The sequence below is a fragment of the Centruroides vittatus genome, unplaced genomic scaffold (assembly GCF_030686945.1).
Source record: "Centruroides vittatus isolate TY-2023 unplaced genomic scaffold, ASM3068694v2 contig_1109, whole genome shotgun sequence".
In the NCBI taxonomy this organism is placed as follows: domain Eukaryota; kingdom Metazoa; phylum Arthropoda; class Arachnida; order Scorpiones; family Buthidae; genus Centruroides; species Centruroides vittatus.
The window spans coordinates 617,698-634,267 of NW_027120710.1; the positions used below are offsets into that span (position 1 = coordinate 617,698).

The 16,570-nt window shown below is 35.5% G+C and overlaps 1 protein-coding gene across 1 annotated transcript; it reads left to right on the top strand.

Moving 5' to 3' along the window:
• The first annotated feature begins 12,580 nt into the window (after nt 1-12,580).
• LOC136976049 (general transcription factor II-I repeat domain-containing protein 2B-like) lies at nt 12,581-14,395 on the top strand. The gene has a single exon (XM_067271238.1). It carries the CDS (start codon nt 12,581-12,583, stop codon nt 14,393-14,395), a length of 1,815 nt encoding a protein of 604 aa, XP_067127339.1.
• The last annotated feature ends 2,175 nt before the right edge of the window (nt 14,396-16,570 follow it).

A 16,570-nucleotide genomic window follows, 5' to 3' on the forward strand; every position in this document is an offset into this window, starting at 1 on the left:
TTTACCCTAGATAAGATTGGGTCTTTATCAATCGCTAGAGCTATTTCTCTAGCTGACAGAGATGGACACTCCATGACGTCTATAAGGGAGATGTCTCTCTCATTCTATTGCTGCTCTGGGACTTCAGCCACCGGAAGGCGACTCAACGCAACCGCGTTTTGTATAAATTTTCCTTGTTTGTATACGAGTTTATAATCATATGCTGACAGGAGGTTATTCCATCGGAGCATCCGGGGTGAGATGATGCTCGGAGTCGGTCTGGATGACGATAGTAAGGCAAGAAGAGGTTTGTAATCGGTCTGTATCTCCACTTGCCGTCCGTAGATATAGTCGTGAAATTTCTTAACTCCCGCCACGATTATCAAGGCCTCTCTGTCTGTCTGTGCGTAGTTACGCTCCGTTGATAATAGCGTGCGTGAATAGTATGCAATGGGTGCCTCACTTCTGTCTGGCATACAGTGGTTAAGGACAGCACCGATACCATAAGGTGACGCATCACATGTTAGCACTAACGGTTTTTTTCGAGTCGAAGTGCGTTAGTACGGCGTCCGATGTCAACAATGATTTGACCGTCCTAAACGCTTTTTCGTGTTTGGGCTCTCACTTCTACAGTGTGTTCGCATGCAAAAAACGATGCAATTGTTTCGCAACCGTAACTTTGTTTTCTAGAATAACATGATAAAAATTAACCAGTTCTAGAAACCCTTGAAGCTCCCTTTTGTAAGATGGTACAGGACTGTGCCAAACTGCCCAAACATTCACCTCTGAGAGATGAATTCCGTTTGCATCTATCTTAAACCCAAAAATGTTATACTTGGAACGCCTATAACACATTTTTCTGTTTTAATGAGCAAGCACGATGACTGGAATCTCTCGAGAACCTGTCTAACCCTATGTAGAAGATTCTCCTCGAATTTAGCGGCAATGTGAATATCGTCGAAGTATGGGATTACCCCTTCTGTTGGACGCTGGCTACGAAGCATTTGTGTCCCGTAGATGTTTGTAGATGGGAGTGGTGTGGCGACCTCTATTAGCGGTACACTTTAGTGTTACTCCTTGAACTAAGTAGTCAGGGCCTCCTGACAGGTGGAGATGGGGGAGAGATTAAGGTAGTCGGAAATCTTTGTATTGTTTTGTGTGTTGAGTGGGTAATCGTTTAGAATTTTTTTCGAACAGCGTTGAATTTGGGACAGTAATCTAGGCGGTGGTAGATTGTATCGATCTGATCGGGGCAGTGACTGCATTTATCGGTACTTTTGATTTTCCGGGTGTAAAGGAAGTGATTAGTAAGTAATGAGTTAGTTTTGGCACAGTTGACTAAAACGTATATGTAACGATTGGTGATGGTGGGTAAGCTGGTATGTGGATTGTCGTAGAGCCAAGAGTAGTTAGTGCGGTTTGGGTAGTGATTCAAGAAGTCTTCCATGTTGTGATGATGGTTGGAGTTTATGACTGCAAGGAGATCTTCGGGAGTTATGTAATTGGAGATAACAGAGTTAGGCGGATTACTTTTGACAAGGGCGTCAACTTTTTCGTTAATGTCGATGCCTGCGAATGGCTGTAGCATATGTGATGCTCTGCAAAATGGCATAGCCCTCAGCGGTAAAGATGGAGAAGTCAGGGTGAAGAGTGTAATGAGCCGTAACATTGTGGGTGTCGTCAGTATATACAGCAGAAACCTATGAAGTTTATTCGAGCCATTGGTGGCAATGGAAGTGAGAACAGAATAGAGGCTACGCCAGATATTGAAATATTAACGGATACTATCGGATACTGTCGCCAAGGGCTGTTTGAACGCTGGAAATCGTAATTGTCGACAGAGACGTGATGGTGAGTGTGAAGGAGGACATTGTGAGGGGGAATATTGTCAGGAAAGAGAGATATTGTGATGAATGTTCCAGCTACAAGTGAAATGAGTAAGAAAGACTTTAACCAAAGTGGCTCCAGCGGGGTAGTGAATATGATGTAAAATCTCGAGTAAGAGACGGTCGTTGTTCGCCTTTTTTAAAATAATTGCTATACTGTTTGATGGCGGTTTTTTGGAAGCGTAGCGCGATCATAGTCCTTTTAGCAGCTCGAAGGGTAACGATGTTGTTGGTAGTGAAAAAGAGACCCAGACATAATTTAAGATATTGAGTTTGGATGGAGTCAAGGGCCTAGGTTTGGGTAAAATGTGAGGGTTACAATGCAAGGAATTGTGTAGGTTAAAATACTGTATATCGAAGTACTTTATACGAAATACATGTGTGTGTGTATATATAATATATATATATATATATATATATACACTAAGGGGTTCAAAAGTAAATGTACAGTTCAGAATCTGGGAAATAGAAATGTTTGGTAATAAAATTTTTTTCGTCTACTAGTACTATTTTCTATTATCAGGACTTATTATACAGGCTTTACAGATACTGCAACACAGTTTCACAGATCAGAAATCTCTAAGCTGTTTGAAAGAATTTAAAAAGTATTAAAGAGTAGAATTAATCTAATACCAGAAAAAGTGAATACAACTAAAACACATCTATGTTATAGAAATGAAGAAAAATACGATATATTAGAGAAAAGGGAATGGTGTATTCCTTTAATTGTAATTGTAACCAGAACAAATATATATCGGTGAAACAAAAAGAAAACTAAAAATAAGAATAAATGAACACATCCGTGCAATCAGGGAAAATTATGCAAATTCAGTAGTAGCGGAGCACGGTAATTCCACAGGCTGTGAAATAGTACTAAATTCAGTAAAAATAAGGAAAAAAGAAAAGAATAATTATAAAAGACAATTTTACGAACATATTAATATAATTAGATAAAAAAAACGGAATAAATAATAATACCGGAAGAGAAATACACCGATTATGGCGACGAATCATAGAAGGGATGTGTCAGAGGTATAAAGAAAATGACCGAAAGAAAGGGAAACGAGGGGGCCACCAGTGGCCGAGTGGTCTCCGTTACCGCTCATAGCGGTGGTGACAGGACCCTGAACACTGGGAAGTTCGGTCATGGGTTCGCGCCGCGACTCGGACAGGCTAGCTGGCTGGCTGCTAGGAGTTTTCCGGGTTTTCTCCTAGCCAATAACAACTGAATAAGAGGCCAGTTCCCCATAAAAGTCCTCCCGGAAGGCACTAAGGCACTATTTCCTGCGCGCGTTTAGGCCGTTCGATATACGCCTAGCTCCTCAGTCGCGTAGCGATCATATACACACGTCTAGTCGGAGAAAGAGCCTACATGAGCTAAAATTTCCATATCAAACACTTGTAGAAGATAAGAAGAAAATGGAAACGAGGAGTAGGTCAAAGTGAACAAGAAGAGATGTAAGATAGAAAAATAATCATTTAAATGTAGAAAACAGAAATAATGTTAAACTTTAATATAATAATTTGGTTTAAATACAGGTTTAAGTTTACAGTATTACTGTTGTTAATGTTGAAAATTGAATGTCTGGTGGAAATAAGAACGAATGGAAAAAGCTTAAAAATTGTAAAAATTATATATTAATGTTAGTGAATTTTAACAAATGTTGTAGTTTTTAAAATTATTTTATTGTTTTTAATTTATATACAATGTACAGCACATGTCCCTGCTGTGGAGGGACGAACAAGTCTGAAACGCAATATTATGTATGTGTCCAGGTATATCAAAATAAAACAAATTTTTGATCTGTGAAACTGTGTTGCAGTATCTGTAAAGCCAGTCCAATAAGTCCTGATAATAGAAAATACGTACTTGTAGACGAAAAACAATTTTATTATAATACATTAAGGACATTGAGGCATACCAAATTAACAAATGTTTGGTGTTTATTATTTTTATTATCTTTTATTAGTTCAAACAGAAAATAAAAAGAAAAAAGATATTTCTTTTTCTAAGTGAAAAAGAAAACAAATCTTTTTTCTTCCTATTTTCTGTTTGAATGTTTTTTTTTTCATAATAACAGCTGTATACCTTTTTTCGCACTCCCCTGTCACTATACGCAGATATGTATATACTTAGTACAGTACGTATATAAACGTGTCTGAATTAATGATATAAAAAATTGCACGAAAGTCATGAAACTTGAAACAAATATCGAAGATAAGATCGGATATTGTAATGCAATATTCTTTATTTTGCGTTTAGTAAGCATTACGTTACATAGTAGCAACCGTTCTTCGATACAAATGAATGGCTCCTCTTCACTTTATTTGCCGCACTTATTAGTAGCTCTTTCCCAGACTTTGGCATTCGATGGAAGACCTTCGCACCAACACGCCAGACCGAGAGTATAGCAATAGCCGCTTTTTCCTTTCATTGACTTACACGTGTTGTCGCACGATTTGCTGTTGATCACGCACCAAACTTTGCAGCCTTTGTTATCCATCGGGTAACCATCTTTGCTTTCTACAACTACATCTGTAAACACATAAATGTGCAAATTAGTTTAGCTTATAAGTGAAGCTTTCTTTCACTGTGTCTGTACTTGTCAAAAATCAATAACTGAAGAGTGCAAAGTGAAATCTGTCGTAGCGATATCACTCGATATACCGAAAATGCCGAGTAATTTGGAAAAGAAAACAGAATAAATTGAAAATTAAAAGTAAATAACAAAATTTATTCGACTTACCAATTACCATTAAACAACAGATGAACAAAATGAATCTTTTCACGGTGAGGATAAATCTCGCACTGCACTTGAATTAAGGGACAATGCGATTTACTTCTTATTGTAAACTACACGATTATATATATAATTTCTCTGCCAATACTTCTCTGCGATTGGCTATTTTATATTAATCTGACATCATCTGTTTATTTTAATTATTGTACTTTGGCCAATGAGAAGCATTCGACGGATTAATTTAATGGAACATTTACTATATTTTCGAAAACTGTTTGAATTATTTTATTTATTATTTTAATGCCATCGAAATAAAATTTCTGCGACATTGTCATATAGTTTCACTTCTAGATTTTTCGAAACAATGTAAAGTTTTGAAAATAAAACTGTTTGTATCCTTGTCTACTAAGTAATAGCAGAATACTGTATCTTTATTTTCACAATTAAAAATAAAAATGTTTTGTTTTGTCTTCTGTCTAAAATCTCCTATATTTCATAGTCGGTAACTTCACCGGTATAATAAGTCCTATTAATAAACGAGGTTTAAGTAGACGAGGATACAGACAGGAATTTATCAGTGTAAGTGGACATAGAAGCAAAAAAAATTAAAAACAAGGCATTTGCCTATGCTATCTCTATAGGTGTTTGTCGAGTTTCGATTCAATGGTACTCTTTTTATCGCTGATATATTTTCTAATTATTTCAGTATTCAACCTGCTGTTACTCTGAATTTGTAACAATGATCTCTTGTATTCTACTTTTAAAATAATAAACTCGGTAAGTTTCTTTTTTAATATACTGTATATATCCTTTTTTTCGCATATCGTAGGCTTTGTTTTCAATAAGTACTTTTAAATTACCTACCAGATTTTATCGTTTCAAATACCAATTACAGTAGAGCATCGATTATCCGACTTAATTGGGGACTGGGGTTGGTCGGATAACTGAAAAGTCGGATAACCGAAAAGTATGAAAAAATACATTATTAGTATAGTGTATTAGGCCTGCTTTAAATACTAGTCTTCCTTTCATGGTCGAGCCAGTGCTGCCAGCTAAAACATGCAAAAATTTAACAAAAATAATATTAAACTAGCCAAGACATAACCAAATATTGTAGAGCCACATCACTAGCGGACATTTGAATTTGCCGACTAGAACGCGGTCGGTTAACCGATAAGTCGGTTAATCGGGAATCGTATAATCGATGCTGTACTGTATATCCTTTAGCCGAGGATGTAAAACATTTACAAACTTATACATTTATCATATATCAGGCAAGGAAATTAGATTCACGTTAGTACAGAACAATCACCAAAAGAAAATACAATACAATCTCGGTAATCCGACATAAAATATGTGCGATGGGACAAGTGTCGAATTAAGAAGTTTACCGGAATATTATATGTATGGTGAATTCAATGGGACATCAATAAACTCGAACGTCTGTTCTTTGACAAAATGTAATGAAAAGTACAGTATTTTTGGAGAAAAATTTCGACGAATGATTTTGCATGTATTTAAGTGTTTAAGACCATTTTTTTGAGCAGCTTAAGATAACAAGAGTAGAAATCTTTAACATTATGTCTAATGTGCGGCTCGGTATGTTGCCACATTTAATAGTAAAAGTGTTCAAATTTTTCAATAGTAGGAAGTAGAGTTTTACCTAGTAGAAAGCGTGTCTACGACTTTGCACGAAGCTCGGTAATTATTTATACCAGAGAGTAGACTACTGTCGAATTACTGAACATGTCTGACTAGCAAACGGCCGCATTTCGAGATTGAACTGTATTTATCATAAATTAGGAAATATGGAAAAATATAATAAAATAAGTATTTGCATGTCTTTATATGTTTATACGTTTAATTTAATTTCTGTATATCTTGTGTGCAAAAATAGGAAACACTTCAACAAAACGAGGTGTTACGTATTCGGAACAAATTAACCTTCGTGTGATAACAAATGTAGGGCGATAAGATAAACAATTTTTACGTTACAACTTAAATTCTTTAAATTTAAAAAATTTAATTTTTGTTCCAGAATAAATTATTTTGTATGATGTTTAATAATAAGAAATTGAAATATTTTAAAGTTAATTCAAAATTAAAAGGGGCATATTTAATTGGATTTTTAGTATTGAAACTATCAATTTAAAAACAAGTAGATGACGAAAAATCTGAAAATGTTCACATAAAATAGAAATTTTGCAGCTGAACTATAAATATCTGTTAATGTCATCTTGGAAAATATTCATCTGAGCTATAATTATAAGTTTTTTATTATCATTTTATTTATTATATATACAATACTGTAAGCGATATGAAAACATAAAATTCATTATTTCGTATAAAATTTATAAGTCGTTTATACGTTTAGACCAGAGACTAATAAATTTTATTGATAGGTCATTAATAAATACTGATAAGAATCGAGTCTTTTAGTACTTGATGAGATTCTTTTTTATTAATCATCTGCTATATAATTTTCTTTTTATGTGACTCTGTTAATCTAAAATAAATGCGAAATTTATACAGAATAATTTGCGAGAATTAAACCGAACATTTGGTAATATTTAATAAATAAACTTTTATTAATTACAAAACATTATTTAATAAAATTGCGAGAACAATAATTATAAAATTAATAAAGGATTTTCGATGTCGTTTCTCACCATAAGAAGGGACATCGACAGCCTTTATTGTATAGTCTTAAATCGTTTATTAATAAAACATTATATTATTGAGTTAGTGGCACAGTTAATCAGCTAATATATATATATATTCTGTATAAAATTTCTTTTGTGTTTCAATATAAATTGTGGTACATTTCGTCACTGTTAAATAATTACTGTATAAGAATCTTTAGTAATAATTGAACGGGATCATTTTAAAAATACGTTACCTCCATAGCACGTCGTACATATACAAATCCTACATTACGTAACGCATATCCTTTCTTTCTTTCTTTCAGTAAACAGGGGGGTTTATATGTAGTTTATGTGACAGTTAGGCAATATACTCCGAATAGCTTGGTATTGATCGCTAGTCGACCTTATAGAAGACGGCCTTAACGTACGCGAGGGGAGATAAAATGCCTTCTGGGAGGACTTTTATGCGAAGCTGGCCCCTATTCAAGCGTCATCGGCAAGGAGAAAACCCGAAAAACTCAATGCTGCCAGCCCGTCCGAGCTGGGCGCAATCCTACCACCGAACTCTCAGTGTTTAGGGTCTGGTCTTCGACACGATGAGCGGAAACGGAATGCACTCGGTAACGCCTATCCTAAGTTGACCCGTTTAATTCTACTAAAAATAACACACGTTACCACTACCGAACGCTACGTGTACCCAGTGGTGATATTCGGCGGGTTCGCACAGGTTCGGCCGAACCCGTTGGTAAAATTTTCAGTTTCCCGAACCTTGTTAAACACACGTAACATTTCTCAGTAGTTTTGTTTCTTTTAAAAAATATATTAAAATTTACGTATTATACTCTGTAACACTACTAAACTAGAGCCTTATACCCCGTTCGCACCGAGCATTTCAATCTAGATTGTGAGCGAGGTCGGGGACTATGCCAAAGCCGTCTAGATGATACAGGCCGTAACCCCGAAGCCGAAACTTTTGGTGACGTCATTCCTCGGGTCCGTTAGAAACACGTTAGAACAAGATAGACCTGAACGAGATTTCGTTTGTGATCGGATTAGCTGTAGTTGGATGCAGATGTTAAAAAAATTATTAGTTGTAAACTATTTCCATGGATTAATATTAAATCAATAAAGTAAGTTAAACTTGAATTACAATAGATTAAGATTTAATATGTGAAGATCAAAGAAAATGAGCTATTTTTATTCATGAACGCTAAGCCTAACTGATGTTTTCAATGTAAATGATTTTCAAAAAGTTCATTCTTTGATAATTTAATGTAGTTTGGTTATTTTATTTTTTCCTGGTTGAGTAAGTAAGATAACTTATTAACGAAATAAGAATTTAGAGCTATATACATTTATCATTTTTACATGTAAATATACATGTATAAGCAAATGATCAATATAATACTAAACTTGTTTAAACTATTCTAAAATTTAAACAATATGATTCATATTTTATATATTTTTTTGAAAATATGATGTATAAATTTGGATTTATAAAAATTCTTACAAACAAAAAAATAAAACAATATGTTCCAAGAATACCATATGTCGAACGAAAAATAATGGTAAAGATACAGTTCCCAACTCTTTGTACTGTACGTCCAGTGGTGATATTCGGCGGGTTCGCACAGGTTCGGCCGAACCCGTTGTTAAAATTTTCAGTTTCCCGAACCTTGTTAAACACACGGAACATTTCTCAGTGGGTTTGTTTTTTTTTTTAAATATATTAAAATATGCGTATTATACTCTGTAATACTACTAAACTAGGGCCTTATACCTCGTCTGCACCGAGCATTTCAATCTAGATTGTGAGCAAGGTCAGGGAGTATGTCTTGGTGCGATCTCTCTCGAGCGTTTCAATCGAGGTTTAATCGCGATCGATTCAAGAGTGTTCTTGAAAGTAGATCCAGTCACAAGAGAGATCACAGAATGCCATGCGCGCGAGACAATATAAGATGGCTGTGGAACACGTGTCGGGCTATGGACAGCGAAAGAAAAAGTATAATGTATCTCGAGAGATAATGACATGTGCCTATTTCTAGAAGCGCGATATTGCGGTAAAGAATTTCTCTGCCTTAAAAAAGAAAAAAAAAAAGGTCGACAGCTCTAAAATACTATTGTTACCTGGCCTTCTCCCATGGCTCATTACGTTCTAAATACGTCACTGATTGTTAGATATATGGTTGCAAGAAAAGGTATTGTATTTCTAGCCAAAACTTCCATTTCGTTTGTCGGTGATTGTCAGGGAAAAATTTTCTGCTAGCGAACCCCTTGTTAAATATTTCGAATATCACCACTGTGTACGTCTATATATAGAAATGTAATTGATTACTGTACATACGTCCATAATGCAAAAACGTATGCAATAGAGACAATTCAGATTGATTACATTTAAATTTATTTAACATTTTTTAAACAAAAACCAGTTTCTAACATAAAATGCATATACAGGGTGACAATAATTAACCCGTACAAAGTTTGTAGCAATGCTGCAACTGAATTTTTTTACGTCACTAATTTGTATACTGTTGTGTTTAATTCTCCGTGATTTCCTGCGCATGTAGATGTGCTTTCGTTGTAATAAGAGTTAGTTTTTTACTTATTTAAGGATGGCGAACAAACGTTGTGCAATTTTAGAGCTATTCCGGCAAGGAAAACGACAATGTGAAATTGTTCGTTTGCTCGGTGTTCCCAAAATGACAGTCTCAGATGCAGTTCGGCGATTTAAGGAGCTTGGCCACGATGGTGACCGTCCCGGACGTGGAAGAAAGTGCACCGTCAACACGTCTAGGAACCGCAAGATCATCAAAAAGCGAGTTGACCGAAATGCAAAGGTCTCCATGAGAAAAATTGCTCGCGAGATCGGAATCAATCGCGAATCGGTGCGGTTAATGGCGAAAAAGGAACTCGTACTCAAGCCCTACAAGTTCCAAAAGGTTCAGCTCCTCACCGATGAAAACAAGTGCGTGAGACTCCAAAGATCCCGTTAACTCAAGCGTCGGGCCGCAGGTCGACAATGGGAGTGCATTCTCTTCACAGACAACAAGCTTTTCTCCGTACAACCATCAAAACGACAGGAACTGGTCCGCGGGGGCTCCTGGAAGCTCAGCCGTCATCGAACATCACAAAATCCAATGTCAGTCGTGGTTTGGGGCGGAATTTGTGCGAGCGGCAAGACACCCCTTGTTTTCGTCGATCAAGGGGCCAAAATCAATCAAGATGTGTACCACCATGACATTCTCGAGGCTGTGGTACTTCTGTGGGCTCAGCAGCATTTTGTCAGTGCGAAATGGACGTTTCAGCAGGACTCGGCGCCGACACACAGGGCGAAGAAGACTCAGGAGTGTGCAAGGCTCATTTTCCCGATTTCATCTCGTCTGCGGAATGGCCACCGTACTTGCCGAATCTGAACCCAATGGACTACAGTGTGTGGTCCATTTTGGAGGCCAGGGCCTGTTCTAAGCGCCATGAAAGTTTGGAGTCGCTGAAGCAATCCTTGCGCCGGGAGTGGGACAAATTGTCTCCGAAAGAGCTGCGGCCCATCGCCAAGAATTTCAAAACACGTTTGGGGCTCTGCATCAAGGCAAAAGGAGGCCACTTTGAAACCGGTTGAAAATCTGGTTAATACATAAAGTATTGTCACTGCTATCTACTGTTATTTTCCTAATTTTTATTTTTTTAATAAATTTACGATGCAAAAAACTTGTACGGGTTAATTATTGTCACCCTGTATACTGTATACCTTGCATACAAATGCACTATATGTTTTATGTATTTAAAACTAAAACTTTATACCTTTTCAGATTTTTTATACGTATATTTATAAATAGCAATTTAAATTATTTTCTTTAATTTTAGATGCCACAGAAATGTTGTGCCTGGTTGCACGTCTAATTATGGTACACAGAAGGAATATACTAATGTTTTCAGTTTTCCCAAAGTTCCTGTTCGATGTAAACAGTGGATTAAAGCAATACATAGACAAGATTTTGAACCAAGTACTAATTCTGTAGTTTGCATACATCATTTTGATGAACAGTTTTTTATTAGAGAAGATAGCGCAGTGCGTGATGATGGTACTGTTCTCACTATTCGACGTAAACATCCTAGTCTAAAAATGGATGCATTTCCTACAAAATTTCCAAATCAGCCATCATACTTATCTACTATACTTCCAACAAAAAGACGCAACCCAGAAGAAAGATCACCTGAATTGCTTGAATGAGAAGAAAAAAAGTATAAAAATTGGTTATCCACAGATAAGATTACTTTTAAGGAGTTAGAAAAAATTAGAAGGAAAAGAATTCCTGAAGATTGGATTACAATACCATCTGAAATGGATTCATTACAATATACAGTCGACTCCGCATAAGTCGGCACTCCAAGGCGAAGTGGAAATGTGTCGAGTTATCCGATGTGACGACTAGAGCGAAGTTGGAAAAAAACCACAAAACTACAATTAATAAAATACAGTAGTGCGTTATAGTAATTGTAAATGGAAAACACAATATAATAGTAATTGTAATTGTAAATAGTAATTGTAAATAGTAATCTGTAATTTCATCTACAGAGTAATTGTAAATGGAGGACACAATACATTGTGTCCTCCATTTACAATTTACTCCGTAGATGAAAAACTGAAAAATTCGTTTAGTGTTGTTTGTTTTGAGCACTTAACTGTCTCGACTTTCTGTTTCATCGATCGTGAATGCTTTTAAAACATCGTCTTCGCAATTGCCAATTGTCGGCAAGTAACGTCTAAGGATTCTTAATGCCTCTGGCATGAGAAAATGCAAAATTGGATTCTTGTGTGACGTTGATGTAGACCAGGGGTGGGCAAAAGCCGGCCCGCGGGCCGGATCCGGCCCTTTTGCTAATTTTATCCGGCCCGTTGAAAAATTCCGCACGCAAATTTTTTTAAACTCTTTTATGAGATTTTGTTGACATCAACATTATTAGTGTGCGTACTGTATATATAATAGGCGTAATAAAATGGGCGGTCGGCTGACTACACTAGTGTGGACGATGTCGCGACGATCGCTCTCAGGGCGGTTTTTTCGTCAAACACAAAGGAGATCGCGCTAGGTTCGAAATGCATGTGTGGACGGCATATGCTGCACTCCTCTCACTTTTCGAGGGACGACAGGTCGCACCACGCGTATTGTTAATTTTGATTTAGCACTGATCGCATACTCTTTTTTGTTCGAGTCTAATATTAGTTTGCAAATATAAAATTGAAAAAGTGGACTTTTTGTAAGTAAAATTTTAAAACATTGGTTTTATTTTATTGTATTAATTAAATTATTTATTTGTAGACCTTTGTAAAATGAGTCAATCTAAAAAAAGAAAAGTTGATTTGGAATGCAGAAACTTCAATGAAGTTTGGACGGTAAAATATCTTTTTACAAACATTAATAAGAAAGCAATTTGTTTAGTTTGTCAGGAAACAATTGCTGTTTTCAAAGAATACAATTTAAACAGGCACTTTACAACAAAACATCCAAAATATGCATCACTTTCTTTAAAAGAACTTCAAACTGTAGCAGAAAACTTAGCAAAAAACTTGAATAAGAAACAAAATATTTTTACCAAACAAAGTAATATAGAGAAATCTACCACAAAAGCAAGTTATGTTGTCGCACACAAAATTGCTAAGTTCTGTAAGCCGTTTTCTGAAGCAGAATTTGTTAAACAATGCATGGTACAAGTGTCGGAGATATGTTGTCCTGAAAAGAAACATATTTTTGAAAATGTAAGCCTTTCGAGAAGAACAATAGTACGACGGATTGAAAATATTTCAGGAAACTTACTTGACCAGCTAAGAACAAAAATTGCTGATTTTACCTATTGTTCTCTGGCTTTAGATGAGTCCTGCGATATTACTGATACAAGTCAATTATTAATATTTATTCGCGGCATTAACAAGAAATGTGAAATTAGCGAGGAACTTCTTAGTGTGCATCCAATGAAAGATACAACTACTGGTGAAGACTTCTTTCTCGCTGTTGAAGAGTGTTTAGTTAAAGTAAGTTTAACTTGGAATAAAATAGTAAGCGTCACTACGGATGGTTGTCCTAGTTTAACAGGGAAAAATGTAGGCTTACTTAAACGAATTCGCGACAAAGTAAAAGAGTTACAACCAGAACACGATATATTATTTTTGCACTGCATTATTCATCAAGAAGTGCTATGCAGAAAAGTTTTGAAATTGAATCACGTCGTTACTGTTGTGACCAAAGTTGTGAATTTTATCCGAGGACGTGCCGTAAATCATCGACAGTTTGTTGAATTTTTGAAAGAAATTGAAAGTGACTTCTACGAAATTCCTTATTACACTGAAGTGAGATGGCTTAGCATTGGTAAAGTTTTGGACAGATTTCAATATTTGCTTGATGAAATAGTATCCTTCTTGTCGATAAAAGAAAAACTACATGATTTTCCTGAATTGCAAAATAAGGCTTGGCTAAACGATTTCTCGTTTTCAGTAGATATCGTAAAATATTTGAATGAACTAAATATAAATCTACAAGGGAAAAACCAATTCGCTTTCAATATGCACTCAAACGTCAAAGCATTTATGACAAAACTCAATTTATTTGCTGAAAACTTTAATAATAAATTATTAAATCATTTCCCCTCATTGCAAGCACGGCGAGAATCATTGAAAAATACAGATTTTTTTAAATATAGTGCAATAACACAAGACCTGCATTCTGAATTCCAAAGAAGATTTCAAGATTTCAAAGCTATTGAAAAACCTTTATCATTAATTAGCCAACCTTTCAATTTCGATGTGCAAGAAGCTCCTGTTGAAATTCAACTAGAACTAATTGACTTACAATCAAATAATTTACTAAAAGAAAATTTTCACTCAAACGAATTGAGTGCTTTCTATGGCGCTTTGAATAACGAACATTTCAAACATTTTTTGAACTATGTTCAAAAATACCTTGTTTTATTTGGTTCGACATATATTTGTGAAAGAACTTTTTCTTTAATGGTTTCCACGAAAAATAAATATCGATCACAAATTACTGACGAAAATCTACACTCGGTATTAAGGATTGCTACAAGTGATTTGGAACCCAATTTTGAAGAAATAATGTCAGATGAACATTCGAGATTTCACGTTTCGCATTAACTTTAAATATTTATTTTAACGTTTGATGTTTTTCTTTTCTTTTTTGAATTCTATTTACTATTATATTTACGAAATGCAATATAAATGTTAAATTGTAATAACTGTGTGTCAATATAAAATAATTTGTATCGTTAAGACAGTGGTTTCCAACCTGTGGGGCGCGCCCCCTAGGGGGGGCCCGAGACTGTTGCAAGGGGGGCATGCAGCTGTTTCCAAAATATCATTTTCGAATACAAACCAAAAAAGTCGAATAGGTGTCAAAAAAATAAATCAGCAAAATAGGTATACGTAACCACAATCCTCGCCGCGAATTTTTCGGGTACAAATGCTAAAACATCCATCCATACTCTTGCTGGAACGAGAACATCTCGCTTTCGCGTTTGGAGCCGAGCGCGCTTTGAGTATTTATGAAATTAGATTGTTAGAAAAATTAAGGGGGCGCAAGAATTTTTTTTTTTTAAAGGGGGGCTCAGGTACAAAAAGGTTGGAAACCACTGCGTTAAGACATAAATAAGTAACAAAATAAAATCTTTCATTGACTGGTTTATCTAATAGCCATTTATTTATAATAATATTTCTTTAAAAATTACGTGACATATTTTATTCAAATTGAAATGATACTTAGTGTTTTTGTCAAAAAAAAAAAAAATTGGGCAGGGAAAAAACTCCATCCAAAACATCCGCTTGTGCAAAGCATACGCGGTATAGTCCTCCGGCCCGGGAGACATTTGAAAATTTCATTTTGGCCCGCGCTTTAAAGTATTTGCCCACCCCTGATGTAGACTGTATTTTCTTTTTGTTTATCTGTTATTATTTTATACATAAAAATACATAAAATGTAAAGGCAGTTTTATTAATATGTATATATATGTATATTAATATATTATTAAATATACTACTAAATAAATCGACTCCCCCTCCTGAAAAAAAAAGAGTTCGCACCACACGTGCGGAGTGAATTCATTTTTTTCAGGAGGGGTGACGACTTATTGGAGTGTGGGACAGCAAAAGTATGTCGACTTATCCGGTGGTGACGAGTTAAACGGTGTCGAGTAAACCGAAGTTTTTTAACATTAATGTCTATGTAAATCGGCCGGGACCACGGAAAACTGACTACTTAACCGATGGTGTCGAGTTATCCGGATGTCGACTTATGCGCACTCGACTGAGTCGAGTCCGCATAAGTCGACATCCGGAGAAATAGTCAGTTTTCCGTGGTCCCGGCCGACTTACATAGACATTAATGTTAAAAAACTTCGGTTTACTCGACACCGTTTAACTCGTCACCACCGGATAAGTCGACATACTTTTGCTGTCCCACACTCCAATAAGTCGTCACCCCTCCTGAAAAAAATGAATTCACTCCGCACGTGTGGTGCGAACTCTTTTTTTTCAGGAGGGGGAGTCGATTTATTTAGTAGTATATTTAATAATATATTAATATACATATATATACATATTAATAAAACTGCCTTAACATTTTATGTATTTTTATGTATAAAATAATAACAGATAAACAAAAAGAAAATACAGTCTACATCAACGTCACACAAGAATCCAATTTTGCATTTTCTCATGCCAGAGGCATTAAGAATCCTTAGACGTTACTTGCCGACAATTGGCAATTGCGAAGACGATGTTTTAAAAGCATTCACGATCGATGAAACAGAAAGTCGAGACAGTTAAGTGCTCAAAACAAACAACACTAAACGAATTTTTCAGTTTTTCATCTACAGAGTAAATTGTAAATGGAGGACACAATGCATTGTGTCCTCCATTTACAATTACTCTGTAGATGAAATTACAGATTACTATTTACAATTACTATTTACAATTACAATTACTATTATATTGTGTTTTCCATTTACAATTACTATAACGCACTACTGTATTTTATTAATTGTAGTTTTGTGGTTTTTTTCCAACTTCGCTCTAGTCGTCACATCGAATAACTCGACACATTTCCACTTCCCCTTGGGGTGCCGACTTATGCGGAGTCGACTGTATATTGTAATGAATCTATTTCAGATGGTATTGTAATCCAATCTTCAGGAATTCTTTTCCTTCTAATTTTTTCTAACTCCTTAAAAGTAATCTTATCTGTGGATAACCAATTTTTATACTTTTTTTCTTCTCATTCAAGCAATTCAAGTGATCTTTCTTCTGTATTGCGTC

Excerpts from the sequence above, each read along its gene's own strand:
- LOC136976049 (XM_067271238.1), top strand. The coding sequence starts at position 12,581 with ATGAGTCAATCTAAAAAAAGAAAAGTTGATTTGGAATGCAGAAACTTC.